We start from the raw sequence: 21,580 nt of genomic DNA on the forward strand, positions 1-21,580 counted from the left end.
GAAATCAATATGCGCAGTGGACGACGGCCTTCACTTAAGAGCAGCAGCGTTCGCGTGGAGCCGTCAGTGATAACAGACAAGCAACTCTGAGTGAAAAAACCGCAGGAATCAATGTGGGGCGCACTACGAAAGTATCTCTTAGGATAGTACGGCGAAATCTGGAGTTAATGGGCTACGGCTATGGCAAACGCCTTTGTTAATAGTACGCCAACGCCTGATGCGTCTCAACTGGGCTCGCGTCCGAACCCGGTTTGGACCCTAGACGGCTGGAAAACGGTGGCCTGGTCAGATGTCTACCGATTTCAGTTGATAAGAGCTGATGCTAGGGCTCGAGCTGTGGCAGATTCCTTGAAGCTGTCAAGCTGATAGTGGCTCCGTAATGATGTGGGCTTTATTTACATGGAATGGACTAGCTCCTCCGGTCCAACTTAACCGATCATTTACTGGAAATGGTTGTGGTCGCCTACGTGGAGCCATTCAACGATGTAATGTCAGCGGGTCACAGTTGTTCGTCTGAAGAATATTCTCGACAGTTCCAGCGAATGATTTGGACACCCATGGAACGTTTGTAGGACGTAATCAAGAAGTCAGTTCGTGCACAAAATCCTGCAATGGCTACGCTTTCGCAATTATGGATGGCTATAGAGGCAGCAGGGTTCGATATATCTGTAGTGGGCTGCAAAGACTTATTCAGTCCGTTCCAGTGAATGATTTGGACACCCATGGAACGTTTGTAGGACGTAATCAAGAAGTCAGTTCGTGCACAAAATCCTGCAATGGCTACGCTTTCGCAATTATGGATGGCTATAGAGGCAGCAGGGTTCGATATATCTGTAGTGGGCTGCAAAGACTTGTTCAGTCCGTTCCAGTGAATGATTTGGACACCCATGGAACGTTTGTAGGACGTAATCAAGAAGTCAGTTCGTGCACAAAATCCTGCAATGGCTACGCTTTCGCAATTATGGATGGCTATAGAGGCAGCAGGGTTCGATATATCTGTAGTGGGGTGCAAAGACTTGCACAGTCCGTTCCAGTGAATGATTTGGACACCCATCGAACGTTTGTAGGACGTAATCAAGAAGTCAGTTCGTGCAAAAAATCCTGCAATGGCTACGCTTTCGCAATTATGGACGGCAATAGAGGCAGCAGGGTTCAATATATCTGCAGTGGGCTGCAAAGACTTTTTCAGTCCTTGCTACGTCGAATTACTGCACTACGACGGGCAAAATGAGGTCCGACTCGATATTAGGAAGTATACAATGACTTCTCACCTCCTTGTGTAAGTTCACTCTTAAAGCGCTTTATTTACTCATAAATTTTTCTTTCAGAAAACATCTATAACCAAACTGCCGCTACATTTTGCTGATAGTCTCCGCAGCTTTAGCCGCTTCAGAATACAGAAAATGTATCACCCTCCTCATTTCGTCCTTGTTACATACAGACAATGGGGCACTCGTAATAAAATGCTCTGAAATCACTACCAACACAACTGTTCACTGAACCAAGACTATTAGTGTACAAGAACGACTGAGAGGTTAAAGTACGAGGGGCGTTCAGAAAGTAAGCTCCGATCGGTCGCGAAATGGAAACGACTATGAAAATCCGATAAAGCTTTGCACAGATGTGTTGGGTAGTGTCTCTAGTATAACCCCAGTTAGCATCACGTCGCTCTTCTCATTTCTGAGCTCGCAGTGAGTGCGTAAAGATGTCTAGAAAATAGTGTCTGCCGCCAAGTACAAGGGCCTGGTGAGAAATTTCGCCTGAAGCTATGCAGCTAACATTACATAACTGTCGTGCTGTTTCTTCTTCAAGACAATTCGCAGCCGCATTCTGCAGGGGCAATGAAGATGCTCCTGCATCGTTTTCAAATGGAAATGTGAGATTACCCACAATACAGGCCGCAATTGTCTCCCCCTGAGTTTCATCTCTGGTCACATGAACCGCTGTCTTTGAAGACAACATTTTGACACAGACAACGAGGTGTAGGCCAGCGTGGAGAATTGGCGGAAAGCACTGGCAGCTGCCTTCTATGATGAGGCTATTGAAAAGTTGGTACAACGCTATGACAAAAGTCTAAGTCAGAACGGCGACTACGTAGAGAAGTAGCTGAAAGGTGTAGCTAATTGTTACAAGTAAAACATTTCTGACGTTCACTGTGGTTTCAATTTGGCAATCAATCGGAGCTTACTTTCTGAACAGGCCTCGTATGTCTTTTCTGAGTCGTGCTGTCAGTCTATGGCTCAGACAAAACAAATTTCCTTGTGTTAGTGACTTACTATATAAAGACGTCAAGTGACAAACAATGATGCTTCGCGAAATTCAATCATGTCAACAATCATCTGACGAGAAGACCGCTGTACGTAGATGCAAATGTCAAGCTAAAATATGTAAATCAAGGTACAGCCCACAAAATAGTTGGGTATGAACGTTATCGACTTTTCTAAACATCCCTGTTCGTCACTTGACATCTTCATGTCTGTAGTGATCCCCTTCAAATATAACAACAGCCATAGAGAGAGCTAGGCGTTAAAATTAACGATTTTATAAAAATCACCTTGTTTAGACACTAGTCGACAGTATGTACTAAGTTCACAAAATTCATTACATTGTGCTGTCTGTGATAATAATACTTATTCTGCTACCAGTTTCAGTCTTAAAACATCTTCATCTGGAGGTGTACAAGATGCAAAGTGGGCAATATGACAAAGCAAAACGAAATAAGACCAAAACAGAAAAAAACACTTTGTATAAATGGAAATACTCACAAAACTTGTCGCAGATTTAACACGTCATATATGCTTTGACTTATGTTACTTCTCAAAACCATATTTTCCAATATAAATGAAAAATCGTAGCAAGGTTACAATACAAACAAAAGGAAAGTATAATATGTAGATGTAAAACACCTTTTTTTTTTTAAGGAACACCGTTTATGTCTGGACTGTTAAGTATTTGTTATAAGAATATGTCATCCAATGTCTATACAATCATGAAATATAACTGAAATTCCATTTAACATACAGATAAAAATTCAAAAGTCAAAGCAAAACATATGTGTAAAATTCATCCAAAATGTTACACATCAGTTGGAAGAATATGTCATCCGGTGTCTACCCAAACACAAAATGTAACTGAAATTCCATTTATCAGTTAGAAGAATATTCAGCCGAATGTCTACACAATCACTAAATGTAGTTGATTTTCATTTATGATGCAGACAAAAATTGATAAAGAGATATGGTACGAAACAAACTAAAAGCAATATATACGTTTAAAAGAGCCCTGTAAGTTAAGAAACCAGGAACTGGGTAATGTCAAGGGAGGGGAGCTGGAGAGCTAGGGCGTGGATGAAATAAGAAAGGGAGGACAAAATTGGGCAGAATTTTAGTTTAAGAAGGTCTACTAAAATATTTGAAACCGTCAACTTAATTATTTAAGGAACTTTTGTTTTTGAGTTCCAGCTGCTCATCGAGAACTTTTTGTCGCTGAATAATCCTATTTGCAAAAATCTCTGTTTCTACTAGAAAGTTCATTATCACACCTCTTTCAGCTCTATGCAATATTTCCACCCGATCAGCAATTATATCAATTGTATCATTGTGTGATTTTATGTGTGTACTTAATGCAGATGTTCTAGTTGGATACGAATGCTCATTAAACCTAATTCTTAATTTCCTTCCTGTCTGGCCAATATACATTTTGTCACTTTGTGCAGACAGCTAATTTTGTACATGCCTGACTGATTGTAGACTGATTCTCGATAAATATTATAGTGTAATTTTTCCCTAAATTATCTTTAGTTTGAATTGAATTTACAGTGTCACTTTTTTAAAATAAATATTTGATTTATGAGATACTTTTCCACAATACGGAATTGTAGCAAATCTCAAATTTGGCCTATTTTTTATCTTTTCCAAAGTGATTTCTTGTCTACCTAACTTCTCTTTAGCTTTGATTTTTTTGAAATATAATTTCGGTACTAATTCAGGGTCGTAACCATTTTTGGTTTCAATGTATTTTAGGATAATTAGTTCTTTGTTTACATTTTGATCAGACAATGGCAATCTTTGAACTGTGTTCAGAATGGAGTTGAAGAAGGCGTGTTTGTATGTCATGGGGTGGTTATGACTGCTCACTGATTATTACATCAGTGGTTGTAGACTTCTTTATGCTGCACCTCGAATGGAACCTAATTAACATATGCATCAAGCATTCCCTACCAAGAACGTGAAAATGATGATAAATCCACTCACGAAATTACTTCTACAATTCACCCTTAATATCCAAAAGGCTCAAATAAAAATGGTTAAATATTACACACTAAATATCTAAAACACCTCCATGCACTGACTGTCTAGAGACACGTTCATTCTCACACAGTAATTACAGCAAAGTGCCTCTAGTACAAACCGCACACTAGCCGCTTTCTCTGATCCTGTAGTGAAGAGTACACTCCAAGGCAGCGACTTGCCAACCTACCTCTGTCAATCAGATATACATCTTCCGTAATGACGAGGCTACACGTCTTTACCTTTCCAACTGAGCTACAACAACTGGCAAGACTAAAAGTAGCAGACAACAGATACTGGCTACACTCACGAAAACTCACATTCACTCGCATCAATTATGCAACACGTTAAATGATAAGACAAGGATATGGAGAGGACACTGGTGCATAATTCGGAATTATAATAAAGGGAATAAAATGACTCACTTCCTTCCTTCGCAAAAAGGTTGCGAGTGGTAGATCAAAAGAACAGAGTCAAGCAATAGGAGAAAGCTATATGAAATGGATCTGACAGGCAATCTCATCACAGTACAATGCGTGATGAAAAAATATGAAGCGTACAGAAGAGATGGTAGTACATCAGTATAAATCTATATCTGTACACAGCATGGACAGGCATGTAAATGATTAGAATTATAATTCTCTGTGACAGGTAGAACAGCCGCGACGCTGCGTGAACAGTGTGAAAAGTTGAGTGATGGCTGTGCAGGAGACGCGGTGTATGAGACAGTATTATCAGCGCCAAACAGAGTTTGACAGGGGCCTCATTGGGGGTCTCTGTTTGGCTGACTGCTTGAATTGTGCAATATCCAGAATTGTGAGGGTTTCGGGTGTCTCAGTGGCTCAATGTTGGACTGCATGGGAACATGTGGGGAGGCATATTTGTCAACGTGGTACAGCTACACATCCGAGAACAAGTAATGGCCTCACGGAAACATTTTATATCTTTTCAATTCAATAAACTTTACCAACAGCCGTACAATTTAAGATATTTTATTTTACTCTGAAAGCAACCAGTTTCGGCAATTCATTTTGCCATCTTCAGACCCCGTACGCTCTTTTCAAATCAACGAATTTCTTGTATAGCGCCATAAAACTGTATATCGTGAATTGCAATCTTTGTTCATCTGATTCATACGAAAGCGTGACAGCAACTCACATTTTATATCTTCCCTCGCTATCGGTCTGAGACTAGAGGCAAACAGAGTATGGAATTACCGTCGCATGTGTAGGCTACCGTTGACACCACAAAATAAACAGCTGCATTTTAAGTGATGCTGTGACCGGGAAGCATAGGCTGCTGATGACTGGTACCACATTACGTTCAGTGATGAACCGCATTCGGCATTACCCCAGATGTCCCAGATGATCACCATTAGCATGTATGACTGCGACCTCTGGAGAGGTCCCATTCTTAGAGAATTAGATCGCAACTGTTATTGATTCGGCCGGTCGCAGTCACCGAGCGGTTCTAGGCGCAATCGTTGTTCAGTCTGGAACCGCGCGACCGTTACGGTCGCAGGTTCGAATCCTGCCTCGGCCATGGATTATTTTTTTGTTTTTTTTGTTTGTGGTTTTAGGGCGCAAAACTTCTATGGTCATTAGCGCCCAGCCCGTGACTTAGGAAACAGAAAAAAACCGAAATTTAAAACCAGCAGCAATGGGAACAAAGTCATAAAATTTGAGAAACTAAAAGCAGAAGGAATGCTTAAAAATCCAGTACAGAAAGGGGTTGGTTGTCCCCAAAATAGCTTCAAATGACTGACGTCATTTCACTGTCACTAATAAACTGGAGAACGCGATCGGCTGAGCGCGTGTCATCTGCTAAAATCGACGATAGATCAGGCGATAGCTATAGACGGGAGCGTAACGGATTAAAATAGAGGCATTCAATTAAAAGGTGTCTGACCGTCCACAGCTGAGAGCAGTGGGGACAGAGTGGCGGAGGATCGCCGCTTAAAAGATGTCTATGACTAAAAAGACAGTGCCCTATCCGGAGTCTAGCTAAAATTACCTCCTCCCGACGACGCGTTCGGGAGGAAGAGGTCCAAGCGCAAGGAAGGGCTTTCACTTCCCGCAATTTATTATGGGGAAGTGTTGACCAATGCGCATGCCATAAATGAGCAACTTGGCGACATAAACCGCTCCGTAGATCGGTGAAGGGAAGCGACTGAATAGCTGGCCGAGGAAGAGAGACTGCAGCCTTGGCCGCTATATCGGCCGCCTCATTCCCACAGATACCAGCGTGTCCTGGGAGCCAGAGGAACGCCACCGAGACGCCCCCCAGGTGGAGCAAGCGCAGACAGTCCTGAATCCGATGGACCAGAGGGTGCACAGGGTAAAGAGCTTGGAGACTGAGGAGAGAGCTGAGAGAATCTGAGCAGATTACGTACTGTATCCGCTGATGGCGGCGGATGTAGTGGACAGAGTGGAGAACAGCGTAAAGCTCCGCAGTATACACCGAACACTGGTCAGGAAGCCGAAAGTGATTTGGGGTGTCGCCAACAATATAGGCACTCCCTACACCTAACGATGTTTTCGAGCCGTCGGTGTAAATAAATGTGGCGTCCGTCATTTGTGCACATAGAGCAGCAAATGCCCGACGGTAAACAAGTGTAGGGGTACCATCCTTGGGAAATTGACATAGGTCACGGAGCAAGTAGATCTGGGGACGGAGGCAAGGCGGTGCTGTACCCCAAGTTGTCAAGAAGGTTTTAGGAAAGCGGAAGGAAAGAGAATGGAGCAGTTGACGGAAGCGGACTCCCGGGGGTAGTAGGGAGGAGGAGCGGCCTGCATACCCTATATCAAAGGAGGCGTCGAAAAAAAGGTCATGGGCTGGATTAGCAGGCATAGAAGACAGATGGCTAGCATAACGACTCAGAAGGACTGCCCGCCGATTGGACAGCGGAGGTTCAGCAGTCTCAGCATAAAGGCTTTCCACAGGGCTGGTGTAAAAAGCTCCAGACACTAAACGTAATCCACGGTGGTGGATAGAGTCGAGACGCCGAAGAATAGACGGCCGAGCATAGGAGTAGACTGTGCTTCCATAATCCAATTTCGAGCGCACTAAGGTGCGATAGAGGCGGAGAAGGACAACTCGGTCTGCTCCCCAGGAGGTACCATTCGGGACACGGAGTGTGTTAAGGGAACGCAGACAGCGAGCCGAAAGATAGGAAACGTGGGAGGACCAGCACAGTTTTCTGTCAAACATAAGACCCAAGAATTGAGCGGCGTCTGAAAACGGAAGGTTGACAGGACCTAGATGTAAGGAGGGCGGAAGAAACTCCTTACGTCGCCAAAAATTAACACAAACGGTCTTACTGGGAGAGAAACGGAAGCCGGTTTCCATGCTCCAAGAGTGGAGGCGATCGAGACATCCTTGAAGACGTCGTTCAAGAAGGCTGGTCCGTTTAGAGCTGTAGTAGATCTCAAAATCGTCCACAAAGAGGGAGCCCGAGACATCAGGAAGGAGACAATCCATAATTGGATTCATGGCGATCGCAAACAGTACAACACTCAGCACGGAGCCCTGGGGTACCCCGTTTTCTTGGGAGAAAGTACGGGAGAGAGTAGTGTTCACCCGCACCCTAAATGTGCGCTCTGCCATAAATTCGCGAAGAAAAAGGGGCAGCCGGCCCCGAAAGCCCCAAGAGAATAGTGTGCGGAGGATGCCTGTCCTCCAACAGGTATCGTATGCTCTCTCCAGATCAAAAAATAAGAGACCGTTTGGCGTTTCCGGAGAAAATTGTTCATGATATAAGTGGAGAGAGCAACAAGATGGTCAACAGCAGAACGATGCTTTCGGAATCCGCATTGGGCTGGTGTTAAAAGACTGCGGGATTCCAGCCACCAAGCTAAACGGTAATTCACCATACGCTCCAAAACCTTACAGACACTACTCGTGAGAGAAATGGGGCGATAGCTAGAGGGGAGATGTTTGTCCTTTCCAGGTTTCGGAACGGGAACGACAATAGCTTCCCGCCATCGTCTGGGAAAGGTACTGTCGGTCCAATTTCGATTATAAAGGCGAAGGAGGTAACGCAGACTATGGGTTGATAAATGCAGCAACATTTGGACATGGATACCATCCGGTCCTGGGGCGGAGGAGCGAGAAGAAGAGAGGGCATGTTGGAGTTCCCGCATGGAGAAAACAGTATTGTAGCTTTCGTGATTTTGAGAGGAGAAAGCAAGATGTCGTACTTCCGCTGCACGTTTCTTCGGGAGAAACGCGGGCGGGTAATTTGAAGAGCTCGAAATCTCAGCAAAGTGCTGACCCAATGAGTTAGAAATTGCGACGGGGTCCACTAAGGTATCATGCGCGACAGTGAGCCCAGAGACCGGGGAGCAACTAGGCGCGCCTGAGAACCGTCGAAGCCGACTTCAAATTTCCGAGGAGGGAGTGAAGGTGTTAAATGAGCTAATAAAGAATTTCCAGCTTGCCTTCTTGCTATCGCGGATGGCGCAACGGCATCGCGCACGGAGCTGATTATATCGGATACAGTTGGCCAAAGTTGGATGGTGACGGAAAATGCGAAGAGCACGTCGCCGCTCACGTATTGTGTCACGGCATGCCTCGTTCCACCAAGGAACTGGGGGGCGCCGGGGCAATTCGGAGGTGCGTGGTATTGAACGTTCCGCAGCTGTAAGAATAACGTCGGTAATATGTGTGACCTCATCGTCGACGCTGGGAAAGCGACGGTCATCGAATGTCGCTAGAGACGAAAAAAGTGTCCAATCAGCTTGGGCAAACTTCCAGCGTCGCGAGCGCATATATGGCAGTTGAGGCTGCAGTCTAAGAACACATGGAAAGTGGTCACTCGTGTGTGTATCATCAAGGGCGAACCATTCGAAGCGCCGAGCTAGCGGAACAGTACCGACCGCAAGGTCCAAATGAGATAAATTTGTCCTGGAGGCAGACAAAAATGTGGGGACCCCAGTGTTGAGGCAAACTAGATCCGCTTGGTGGAAGACGTCTATCAATAGTGAGCCACAGGGACAAGGATGTGGAGATCCCCAAAGCGGGTGGTGGGCATTTAAGTCCCCAACCAGCAAATAGGGGGGTGGAAGCTGACCAAGAAGATGAAGGAGATCAGCTCGTGCCATTGGTGTGGACGATGGAATGTATACCGTACAAAGAGAGAACGTGTATCCAGAAAGGGAAAGACGGACGGCGACAGCTTGGAAGGAACTGTTTAAGGGGGTTGGGTGATAATGGATAGTATCATGGAGAAGAATCATGAGTCCTCCATGCACTGGAGTGCCTTCAACAGAGGGGAGGTCATATCAGACGGACTGAAAATGAGGAAGAACAAAGCGGTCATGGGGACGCAGCTTTGTTTCCTGAAGACAGAAGATGACCGGAGAGTAGGATCGTAAGAGGATCGACAATTCATCCCGATTGGCTCGAATGCCGCGGATATTCCAGTGGATAATGGACATAGAGTGAACAGAAAATGGAGGAATGTGACCAAGGGTGCTGTCAACTCAACGACTGCTCAGAGGTTGCAACCGACAGCATGGAATGGCATTCAGTCGAAGGCAGAAGATCCTGATCCATAGGTTGGTCAGGAGCAGCTCCTGCCACCAGCGATCGGCCGCTTGACCGGCCACCAGCAGTGCGCCTCGGCGACACAGAAGACGGCCGAGGGCGATTTCCGCCAGGTGGTGCTGTAGATGGGACACGCCTTGGCGGAGAAGGAGAGGAACTGTGTTTCTTCGTAGCCTTCTTGGAAGTATGATGTTTAGATGGAGGAGAAACCGATGGTTGTGAAGGTGCGGTACGTAAAAACTCTTCACGAGTATGCTCTGTTTTTGAAGACTTGGCGTCTGACTTTTGGGCTCGAGATTTAGCAGAACCCGACGAAGGGTGAGCCATAGAGTGGGCAGGCGAAAGTGGTGAGGTTGAACGGGCGATCTTTGCGTTGGCCGATCTGACGACCGTGGTACTAAAGGTGAGGTCGCAATTCTGCGTGGCCGCCTCCTTTGTTGGCCGAGGAGAAGCAAGGACAGTGCTGTATTTTCCTGTCTAAGGCACGGTGGGCTGTCGACTGGCGAATAATTTTCGAGCAGCAAAGGTCGACACCTTTTCCTTCACTCTTATTTCCTGGATGAGCTTTTCGTCCTTAAAAACGGGGCAATCTCGAGAGGAAGCAGCGTGGTCACCCATACAGTTGATGCAGCGAGGGGATGGAGGGGGACAAGCACCCTCATGGGCATCCTTGCCACACGTAACACATTTGGCCGGATTGGAACAGGACTGGCTGGTGTGATTGAACCGCTGACATCGATAGCAACGCGTAGGGTTTGGGACGTAAGGGCGAACAGAAATTATCTCATAGCCGGCTTTGATTTTCGATGGGAGTTGAACTTTGTCAAATGTCAAGAAGACAGTGCGGGTTGGAATGATGTTCGTGTCAGCCCTTTTCATAACCCGATGAACAGCCGTTACGCCCTGGTCAGACAGGTAGTGCTGAATTTCTTCGTCAGACAATCCATCGAGGGAGCGTGTATAGACGACTCCACGCGAGGAATTTAAGGTACGGTGCGGTTCCACCCGAACAGGGAAGGTGTGGAGCAGAGAAGTACGCAGCAATTTTTGAGCCTGGAGGGCACTGACTGTTTCTAACAACAAGGTGCCATTCCGTAATCTGGAACAAGACTGTACAGGACCTGCAATTGCGTCGACACCTTTCTGAATAATGAAAGGGTTGACCGTGGAGAAGTCGTGACCTTCGTCAGACCGAGAAACAACAAGGATCTGTGGCAACGATGGAAGAACCGTCTGTGGCTGAGACTCAGTGAACTTACGTTTGTGAGCAGACATAGTGGAAGGTGAGGAAACCATTGCGGAAGAATCCCCCATGATTACCGGCGTCTCCGATGGCGCGCTCCTCCCTTGTGGGGGCCCTCACCGAGGGCACACCCGCCTTAGGTGATTGTTCACACCTCAGGTCACACCTCCCGACAAACGGACGGAGGGACCAATCGGCACTTGTGGAAGGTATCAGCTCGGGTAATCACCCCTCCCTGGGCCTGGCCGTTACCAGGGGGTACGTACGTGTCCTACCTGTCTACCCGGGGCGGGGAATTACGCGTTACCCCGTCACCGGCTACGCATGGAAGTGCGTGGGTTGGCATTCAGACACGCACAGGGAGGAAAAAAAGAGAAAGGGAAAGGAAAGAAGAGGGGGTCTCAAACGCCGCAGCGGAGAAAAGGGCAAGGAGAAGAGGCAAGGAGAAGAGGGAAGGAAAAGAGAAGGACAGAGGAAGGACGAGGACTTGCAAGTGTAGAAAGCAAGGAAATTGGAACAGTTTCGGGCGTCCGTCTCCGGACGTAGGCACAAACCATACTCCCAGAGGGGGAGAAAGGGAAGGAAAGAGCCAGAGGTGAGGGGGGGGGGGGCGAAGATGGGGGACGGGGAAGGATGCGGAAAGGGAAGGGAAGGTATGCAGCCCGGAAAGGAAGGAGGGCAACATTACCTCGGGGTCCCGTGCTCGCTATGCACGTGTCCACAAAAGAGTTGTGGACCCCCTGGGGGGGTCGGCCATGGATGTGTGTGGTGTCCTTAGGTTAGTTAGGTTTATGTAGTTCTACGTTCTAGGGGACTGATGACCTCAGATGTTAAGTCCCATAGTGCTCAGAGCCATTTGAACCATTTTTGCTATTGATTCAGGAAAGTCTGATGGACAATAGTATGTCACAGACATCACATGCGCTCATTTGTTACGTGTCTTGTGACTGTATTGTGGTGCGATTTTTCAACAAGACAATGCTCGTCTTCCAATGGCACGTGTATCTATGAATGTGTGTGATGGTGAGGTACTCCTGTGTTCAGTAAGATCCCCAGATCTATTCCCAATGGAACTTGTGTGGGATATCCTATGTCAGCTTCGTCCAAGTGCCATTAGCCGTAGCATCAGCAACCAGTTACAACAGCTGTGGGTCACACCACCACAGCACGACGGCCTTACAACACTCATCTTAGCCAAATCAGTGGTTGCATCCAGGCCAGAGAGAGGTGTTACGTAGTACTGTAACTGGGCTCATACTGTCAAGTTCTTTACAGATATGACTCAATATTATAATCACTAAAATAACATGACACACTTGATAAGTTTCATATAGTTTACTCATTCCCTTGTGTGTGCCTCACTTCTTTGGTCAAACAGGGAGCTTAGCAGTTGCTTCAATTATTCACTTGCTCATTAATGTGTGTGTGTGTGTGTGTGTGTGTGTGTGTGTGTGTGTGTGTGTGTGTGTGTGTGTGAGAGAGAGAGAGAGAGAGAGAGAGAGAGAGAGAGCTTAGTAGTTGCTTCAATTATTCACTTGCTCATTATTAGTGTGTGTGTGTGTGTGTGTGTGTGTGTGTGTGTGTGTGTGTGTGTGTGTGTGTTCCCCGAAGGGTGTGGGAAGGGGCGAGATTGCGTGTAGTCACAGTTAACTCTCACTGACTTAGTTTTCTTTTCCAGGGACTTGAACAACCAAAGGTGTACAGACTGCATGTTTTGTCCGAGATACGCAACCGTTATGCTAAGACGCTGATTACTAGCAGGGTCGGCAACCCTGCGAGCCAAGCGCAGGAAATATTTTTTGACGCTGTGTTGCCTGAGAAAGCCTTCATCTCCCGCTTCGTCATGTGAGTACGCAGAGACCTGGGAAAGCATTAGCGACTGAATGCTGCATGCATTTCTGCCACATAATGTACTCTACTTTCATACCGATGAACTATTATCGGATATGCACTAAGGTTATTCATATAACAATAAAACACTGAATAATTATTTTACTTTCTTAGACAATATTCAATCCCTGTGTTCAACAAGTCAGGTGTTTCCTCTAAGAGTTGACAAGCGCGTCCCGTGTTTCAGCAGGAAGTCACATTTTCGTTTTTGCACTTCGCCCAGTCAACCAAAACATATTGCTCACCGTGTATTTCATGGGATGTCAAGTGTCAGCAGGAAACGTCAGTTCGTCACCTGTTAGAAAGAAAAAAATTATCGAGTGAAAGTTAATGTGTCCGTACGGTAGAATGCTCCATTAGTAGTCCAATGCGATATTTAGTTTAACGGTATGTGTTAACGTGGACAGCAAAACACCAAGAGTACCCAGTAAATCAAGAGTAACTGAGCAGCGCTGCTGAATGGCAGTATCTTTCACACAGTCTGGTACACGAGAAGAGGCAAGTAGTGCTACTGGGACTAAAACACCACGCCATTCTACGAAAAACATCATGATATGGACCGGCCTGTATTAATACTGTGACTGCGTAGGTTAGTCTCTATCAGAGTCTAATGCAGTCGATAACAACAACACTCACAGATGGACAGCCATTGTTTGCCACGGTCTCCTTGCCCGACTTTCCAGTCTCACGTGCTGGCCAGTGCCGCAGTTCTACCACCATGTAAACGCGCTGGTCAGTAGAACAAGGCGGAATGGCTGTTCTTCGCGTTTATGTACTTTGGTTGAATACAACGCTAAGCCGAATATCATACTAGGCTAACGTGAGACCACTTTATCGAATGTGCACTTAAAATTTCACCTTGAAAATATTTGTCTGTAACGGTACATAATGCGTCGAGACTTGACGTCCCATGGAACACGTGAGGAGCATTATTTATTCGGAAATGTTCAATCTATACGTCGAAGAAACGAAATTGCAAGTATCTGCCTAAACTCCATAGATAATGCGCCCGCTGATTTTTTTTTCAGATGGCGCAATTCATGTTTCGGCACAATATTTTTCTGGTTAAATCCGTTGTTACGAGATAATTTCACTACAGGAAGGTGTTGCGCGTGATGACAGCTACTACTGTACTTATTGAATTCATGATTTGCATTTAACACAGCAACTTTCAACAAGAGGAAACAATTGAATAATCACATGGTGTCAAATTGAGGTCTATGGGCATCTGCTGAAGTCGTTTCCATCCGAATTTTCTGCTATGTTCTTGAGTATCGTGTTTGAGTGGCCATGCTAATTTTTCTCTGATTTTCCTAAAATTTTTCTGACAAAGACAGATTAGATATTCTTCTTCATCTTTACGACATTGATGTTTGTGTTTCATCTCTCATAACCTCGCCATCAACAAGCCTCTAACTCCTAATTCCACCATTCTTTCGTAGTTTTCATTTCCTCTCAAACTTAAGCAGTCATCTCTAAGTGATTGGTGAGCCATTTTTGGCATTATCGATGCCTTACCATCATTGTTGTATCATTCATTACACTTTTGTCGTTTACATCGTTGGCGATTGATGCTTGCTGAAACCGTACTGTTGGAGTACCTACTGTTCCATATATTACAGAAATCACAAATGTTGGGAAACAAAAGCTACTGACCTCTATAGCTGCAATGGGTAAAGCAATCCTTCGAAGCTACCATACTTTTTATGTGGCTCACTACTTCCCGATTATTACATGATTCTCCAAAGCCGACTCTCATATCGATATCTTCAGGTCCGTTATGTAGAAGAAATAATTATCAGAATAACAGCTCTTGTGTTACACTCAAAGCTATTTAAAATATAATTGTCAGTCATAGTGGAAATATAATATTTATTTCAGAGAGGTTGTAGAGAGTTTCAGGGAGAGCATTAGGGAAAGACTGACAAGAATGGGGGAAAGAAATACAGTAGAAGAAGAATGGGTAGCTTTGAGAGATGAAATAGTGAAGGCAGCAGAGGACCAAGTTCGTAAAAGGACGAAGGCTAGCAGAAATCCTTGGATAACAGAAGAGATATTGAATTTATTTGAAGAAAGGAGAAAATACAAAAAAGCAGTAAATCAATCAGGCAAAAAGGAATACAAACGTCTCAAAAATGAGATCGACAGAAGTGCAAAATGTCTAAGCAGGGATGGCTAGAGGACAAATGTAAGGATGTAGAGGCTTATCTCACTAGGGGTAAGATAGATACTGCCTATAGGAAAATTAAAGAGACCTTTGAAGAAAAGAGAATCACTTGTATGAATATCAAGAGCTCAGATGGAAACCCAGTTCTAAGCAAAGAAGGGAAAGCAGAAAGGTGGAAGGAATATATAGAGGGTCTATACAAGGGCGATGTTCTTGAGGACAATATTATACGAATGGAAGAGGATGTAAATGAAGATGGAATGGGAGATACGATACTGCGTTAAGAGTTTGACAGAACACTGAAAGACCAAAGTCGAAACAAGGCCCTGGGAGTAGACAACATTCCATTAGAACTACTGATAGCCTTGGGAGAGCCAACCCTGACAAAACTCTACCATCTGCTGAGCAAGATGTACGAGACGGGTGAAATACCCTCAGACTTCAAGAAGAATATAATAATTCAAATCCCAAAGAAAGCAGGTGTTGACATATGAAAATTACCGAACTATCAGTTTAATAAGCCACGGCTGCAAAATACTAACACGAATTCTTTACAAACGCGTGGAAAAACTGGTAGAAGGTGACCTCGGGAAAGATCAGTTTGGATTGCGTAGAAATGTTGAAACACAGGAGGCAATACTGACCCTACGACTTATTTTAGAAAAAAGCTTAAGGAAAGGCAAACCAACGTTTTTATTTCTCTTCCGTTGAAAATTAGTACGATAGCTACACTTTGCCTGAAAATTTCCTCGGAAATGATTTGACTTTCACAGTTACCATACTAAACAAGACAGAAAAACATGCAGCATACAAAAACCAGAAAAGTCATTTCATATATCTTCCTTTTTCAAGATAATTTTTGTGTGACTTCTGTGGTCACTAAAAGGTTTATAGCTTTGATTTTTTAAACCTACAATATACAGTATAAGTGAAACACGTGAAGAGATCAATAGTGGATTTTTACTGGAAAGTGGAGGTATAGCTTCTTCCCGAGGGAGCGAGTCCGTATGGTTCACGTTGACCCGACAGCTATTCCTGTGCACTAACAGGATACAGCCCATGCTCGGAACATTTGTATAGATTCCAGAGAAAAAGATTAACTCAGCTATGATTGTGGAGCCATTGCTACATCTGCCTATGTCATAATGGAATGTCCACTTTACGAATTCTTTATTATAAACGAGAGGCAGTAGCCTCAGTGTGAGGCGTTGCGAAATGAGGTTAAATTTGGCTTCCTAAACAAAATGGCTTCACTATTCTCGCAACAGCGGACAGAGAGCAAGCTGAACCACTGCCCACAAAATGTGGACGTGAAGTGCCATGTGGGAAGGGAACGGCTCGATACCAATATGGGAATGAAGGGAAACGGGCCTGGTAACCGTCACCTTGACTTCGTTTCATGACAGGCACCGGTCACTTCAACTATTTGTCTTTGTCTTTTGATCCGAGGTAGATTTTCACAGGGAGGTGGAGAAATGGAGGACACCCCTAGTACACCGTAGACTTTCTTTCGGATCCATGTGGTTTCTAAACATAGAGGGAAAGGGAAACTGAGATTACGTTAGGTCACTGAAAGTTTTTGTACTTTCGTTGCTCCCTCCGCACCTTTTCTTGTAATAATGACAACTTTCGTTCGAGTTTTCAATTCTTATTAGTTCTCTGCTATTATTTCTTAGAAGAAACGTGTGTAGAGCAAAGCTCATTGCCGGCAACAAATGAGGTCACTAGGGAATAAGTACATAGTAGGTACTTTAAAAAATAACACAACTTGTTTCAGAAATGTAGTATAAACAATGTTCCATTCAGTTAGCTAAGAGACACACCATTAATATCGCGAAGTAAATACCGATTTTCAATCACTTTGAAGGGACACTTACACAAAGCAGCAGGGCAATGTAGTAGATTTCACCACTTCCATAATTAGCCGATGATGGCGACTTCCACTTTTCTACAGACAACTCCATATTCTGAAATAAATTTAACTTCCAAATTAAACAACCCTGATAATAATGATAAAGGATGACTGATTTCTTACGCTTGGTTTCAGCGTATTATACTATGTGAATTAATTATTCGTTATTCGTAAACTTAGTGTATTGCTTCATTAAAATATCCGAAGTGACTACACAACAATAGAAAAGGTATACATCAGGCACACTTTGACTGAATTGGTGTTGCCTACATTCAGGGACAGGATAAATGACATTTGTAGCTGATATTGACACTAAATAAAATCCACCAATCAATAAAACCAACCATACAGCAATTGGAAATGAAAAACCCCTCTGCTCCCTCTCTCCTCCCCTCGCTCTTTCAGCAATGAAGCACAGCACAGTATAAGAAAGAAAGGTCCAATCAGGAAATTAAGCTGTACTAATGGGAAAATAAAAACGTTCTAGCCCTCTACTCCCCGCTCCCTATCCCCAACCACTCTCAATGCAATACTGAAACGAAATAACCAAGCAAAAAAATTCAAGCTGATGGAAATAACCCAGTTCTCTTTGTGAGAAATTAAACCTCACCTCTCCTATCGCCACCCAATCACAGTGCATTATTACAAAAGAAACAACCAACACTGGAAAATTTAAAAGCCTCCTTCCCTCTCTTTCCAGTTACAGCGAAGTACTGAAAATGAAACAGCCAGTAGGGGGAACTAGTTCAGTTGCTCTATGCCACACTATTTTCCCTGTCTCCAACAAGTCAGAGCATAATATTAAAAAACACATAAAAATGGCACCAAGATGCACTGCTTCGTTTGCCAGTCAAGGTTCAGCATTGTGTTAAAATGGTGCAAGAAGATGGTTTCACGTTCAAAGTGTAACCTCCCAACTGTATTTGTTTCTGTATGAAATTTAGCCCAAATTTACCTCCAACTCTGTAAAAGTCTACGTATTACCAAAACTATGTACCCACAAAAATAAAATAAGCGTATGGCATCTTTGGCACACTGATGACCTCAGATGTTAAGTCCCATAGTGCTCAGAGCCATTTGAACCATCTTCGGCAGGGAAGCTCCATCCGAGGAAATTCGGCCGCCAAGGACAAGTCTTATTTCAGGCGACGCCTCATTGGGCTACTTGCGCGCCGGTGATGAGGATGAAATGATGATGAGGACAACAAGACACCCAGTCCCCGTACGGAGAAAAATCTCCAACCCGGCTGGGAATCGAACCCGGGCCCACTTGCATGTGAGGCGAGCACGTTACCATCCAGCTAAGCAGGCGGGCTATGTACCCACAAACTGTTATCCAACTTAAGCTAGTATGCTAATCTTTGACTAAACAGAACCTAATTTTAACAAAACTGTAACGATCTAAAAAAAATGGTTCAAATGGCTCCGAGCACTATGGGCCTTAACGTCTGAGGTCATCAGTCACCTGCAACTTAGAACTACTTAAACCTAACTAACACACATCCACTTTGAAACACTTATCTATTTTGTACGAGCTGTAAACAAATAATTGCCACTATCAAAGTTCCAACCCTCGTAATTATCTCACCGTAATAAAACAGTGTAAAATGAAAACTAGAGCTAATTTTGAATTGCCTTTGTGGTATTCGCGATCAGCACATTAGAACTGATAGGAATTGGCTATTTTCATTCGATTTACATTTTCATTCTTGCACAGTGTTATAGCTTAGTATTCTAGCATCATTAAAATGAAAAAGCTAATCACAATGTAGGCCCGTCTGGGCTGTGCTCAAAATTATCCAAATGATCAGAGTTATTTATCAAAAACCATAAGTCACAGACCTTTCTCTCCTCTCCTGCAATAAGAACCAATCGTATAGATTTTGAGTGCTAACTCTGGCTCGGCCGATAGTGGCGACGAATGAAAAGTTATTTAAAAAACAAGTGGCTTGACCCATAAAATTGAGAGGACAGGAATCCTAGCCACCACACAGTTTCCTCGTCCTGAATCCAGTGCACCCTATATTTGACACTGACCACTGCCATCTACAGGCTTTGACTCCCAAAAGGACCGCCTGCCTGCCCTTGGCAGTACGCAACAACTAAACTATTCTTTGAAATATTTACTAATTTAGTGCGACTCTGAAATATTTACAGCTGTTTATGAAATTGTTTTTCTGTTGATTCCAAACTTTCTGTTGCTTCCATTATAGTCAAATATTAAATAAACCAGGGTGATTTTCAATTATTACATAACACTGAAGATATAGAAAATTGTTTGCACTGATTACGACATAGTTATTTAGATTTTCACTCTACTCAAATGTGTCACATGTTTGCTAATGCCTCTGTATATCGGCGCATACGCTAAGATGATTGAAGACTGATTAAGAAGAAACTACGAAAGAAAATTAATTGCTGTACCAGTAACGGCGGCCACGGTGGTTTCGTGGCGCTAGACTCTGGAACGAGAGATCCCAGGTTCACTCCCAGACAGGGGCAAGGATTTTTTCCTCGTGCCAGTACCAACAGAATGGCGAAAGTCCATTCATCTTGCTGTCAAAATGTGAACCGGAGATCTTTTGCTTTGGGGTAAAAGGCGGTCGGGGCGAGGAACCCGCCATCCCTCCCCATCCTAATGCGACTGCGGATGGGAAGGCTGCACTTTAGCTGCACCAGACCGACAGTCTGGTCACAGGCTTACGCCATAGACTTCACCTTACCATCGATGAGAATTTACTACGTCATTACACAGTGCATGAAGGGGACGTTTCATCTGATGAAATGAGGTTTATGTTCGATGTTGGGTGTTTTGGTGTTAACTATGGATAAATCATTCTATGAGCCCAATGTGTGCAAACGTTTTAAGAGGGAGCGAGTGACGTGGTGGCTGTTGTTACAGAGAGATGGACGACGTCGCGTACGAGGCGTACGTTCGGGGCAAAGAGGAGGCCCGTCAGCAGTACGACGCAGCTGTGGCAGAAGGCCGCGGCGCAGCACACGTCGCTGTCAGGTGGGTACTCATCACTGATGGTGACGTCGTAGGGGCTGCGGCTGGCGCATGCCCACAGTCAGGCAACTACAACACAGTTCTCGTCTAATAATGTCGCAGAAGTAGCAATGCACTTCAGAGAACCTAGGACCTTCTGGTAAGTATGTGTGTATTTTTGTTGTAATATCACGTCATTCCCGATAGGACTGGAAACCCTTTTGCCACCATATGAAGTCAGATACCTCTCAGTTTGTCGTGTATTTTTTCTTTTTTTTCCGCAGCGAGTTGTAAGGCGGAGAAGCTGCTTATGTTGGTTCCTCTCTTTTGTCGTATATATAACTGAGACAAGGGAACAAACATAGAATAAATTACAGTGACTTCAAATTAAAATAAAGTCTCGAACATAGCCGTAATCGGCATCTCTAAAGCTATAAGCGATAGTTTTGGAAAAGATAATGACCATATGTTTGTATTTTATTGTTTTGAGGTGAAATTTCATTTGATAAGATCCAAAAGTGTTCAGATGTTTGTGAAATCTTATGGGACTTAACTGCTAAGGTCATCAGTCCCTAAGCTTACACACTACTTAACCTAAATGATCCTAAAGAGAAACACACACACACCCACACCAGAGGGAGGACTCGAACCTCCGCCAGGACTAGCCGCACAGTCCATTACTGCAGTGCCCTAGACCACTCGGCTAATCCCGCGCGGCTGATAAGGTCCAAACGGTTTATTTTAATATACAAAATATATAAAAAAATAAAATATATAAAAAATGCATATACAATATGTAACAAGTAAGTGTGTAATCTTGGATTTTGGTAGTTTATCCGGTACCTTGCCATTTCTGTTTTACTTGAGCCTTTTGTAGCCAGTGCGTAATTTTTAGGCGTTAAAAAACTGCTTCTGACGAAAATAATTTTATAACTACCGAAACCTAGGTCAATTATTCTAATTAACCTGTGTTACGCAACTTGTTGGCTCAACCTTTCCTCCTTTCCAAGAATGTTCTGGAGAGTGTAATTGTAGGGGAAGGCGGGGCAAGACGGTGAGGTGGGGTAAGACGGGGAAGGGCTATAAGCTACAGTTACGAGTGCTGCCATCTATGGATAGCTACGTCAACATCATCAATACACAGGTCCCAGTGTGTTGACATTGCTGAACCTTAGTTTCGCGGCGGTTTCTGTGAGCTTTGCAATGTACGTACAACCGTTATACTGATTTGCAATGTTTTACACCTTTCGAGGTCCTAAAACATGTGTTTCAAGAAAGTGATTACCTCCCCTGTTCAACTACAGACATTCATCAAGCTCACACATCTGAAGTTACAGAAACGGAAGACCAAATACCAGAGATGTTGTAAAGACGTAAAACACCTGAACAATTCACAACTGACGATCAAGCATCTGTTTCGTCTAATTTTCAGTTTACCAGCCCTGAAATGGTGTTAGCTATTCCAAAGGTGGATAAAAAAACCAAAAGGAAACCATGTAACAGTCTTGGAAAACCTGTAGATTTAACCGAATCTCCTTATAGG

The 21,580-nt window shown here is 44.2% G+C and overlaps 1 protein-coding gene across 1 annotated transcript in view; it reads left to right on the forward strand.

The window, feature by feature from the left end:
- LOC124623863 (inter-alpha-trypsin inhibitor heavy chain H4-like) overlaps positions 1-21,580 on the forward strand; it is a 156,714-nt gene that overhangs the window by 13,552 nt on the left and 121,582 nt on the right. The window contains exons 2-3 of the mRNA XM_047149072.1: positions 12,758-12,924; positions 19,951-20,061. Coding sequence (XP_047005028.1) covers positions 12,758-12,924; positions 19,951-20,061 — 278 coding nt within the window. The remainder of the gene's footprint in view (positions 1-12,757; positions 12,925-19,950; positions 20,062-21,580) is intronic.

This window comes from Schistocerca americana, chromosome 1, assembly GCF_021461395.2.
Source record: "Schistocerca americana isolate TAMUIC-IGC-003095 chromosome 1, iqSchAmer2.1, whole genome shotgun sequence".
NCBI lineage: Eukaryota > Metazoa > Arthropoda > Insecta > Orthoptera > Acrididae > Schistocerca > Schistocerca americana.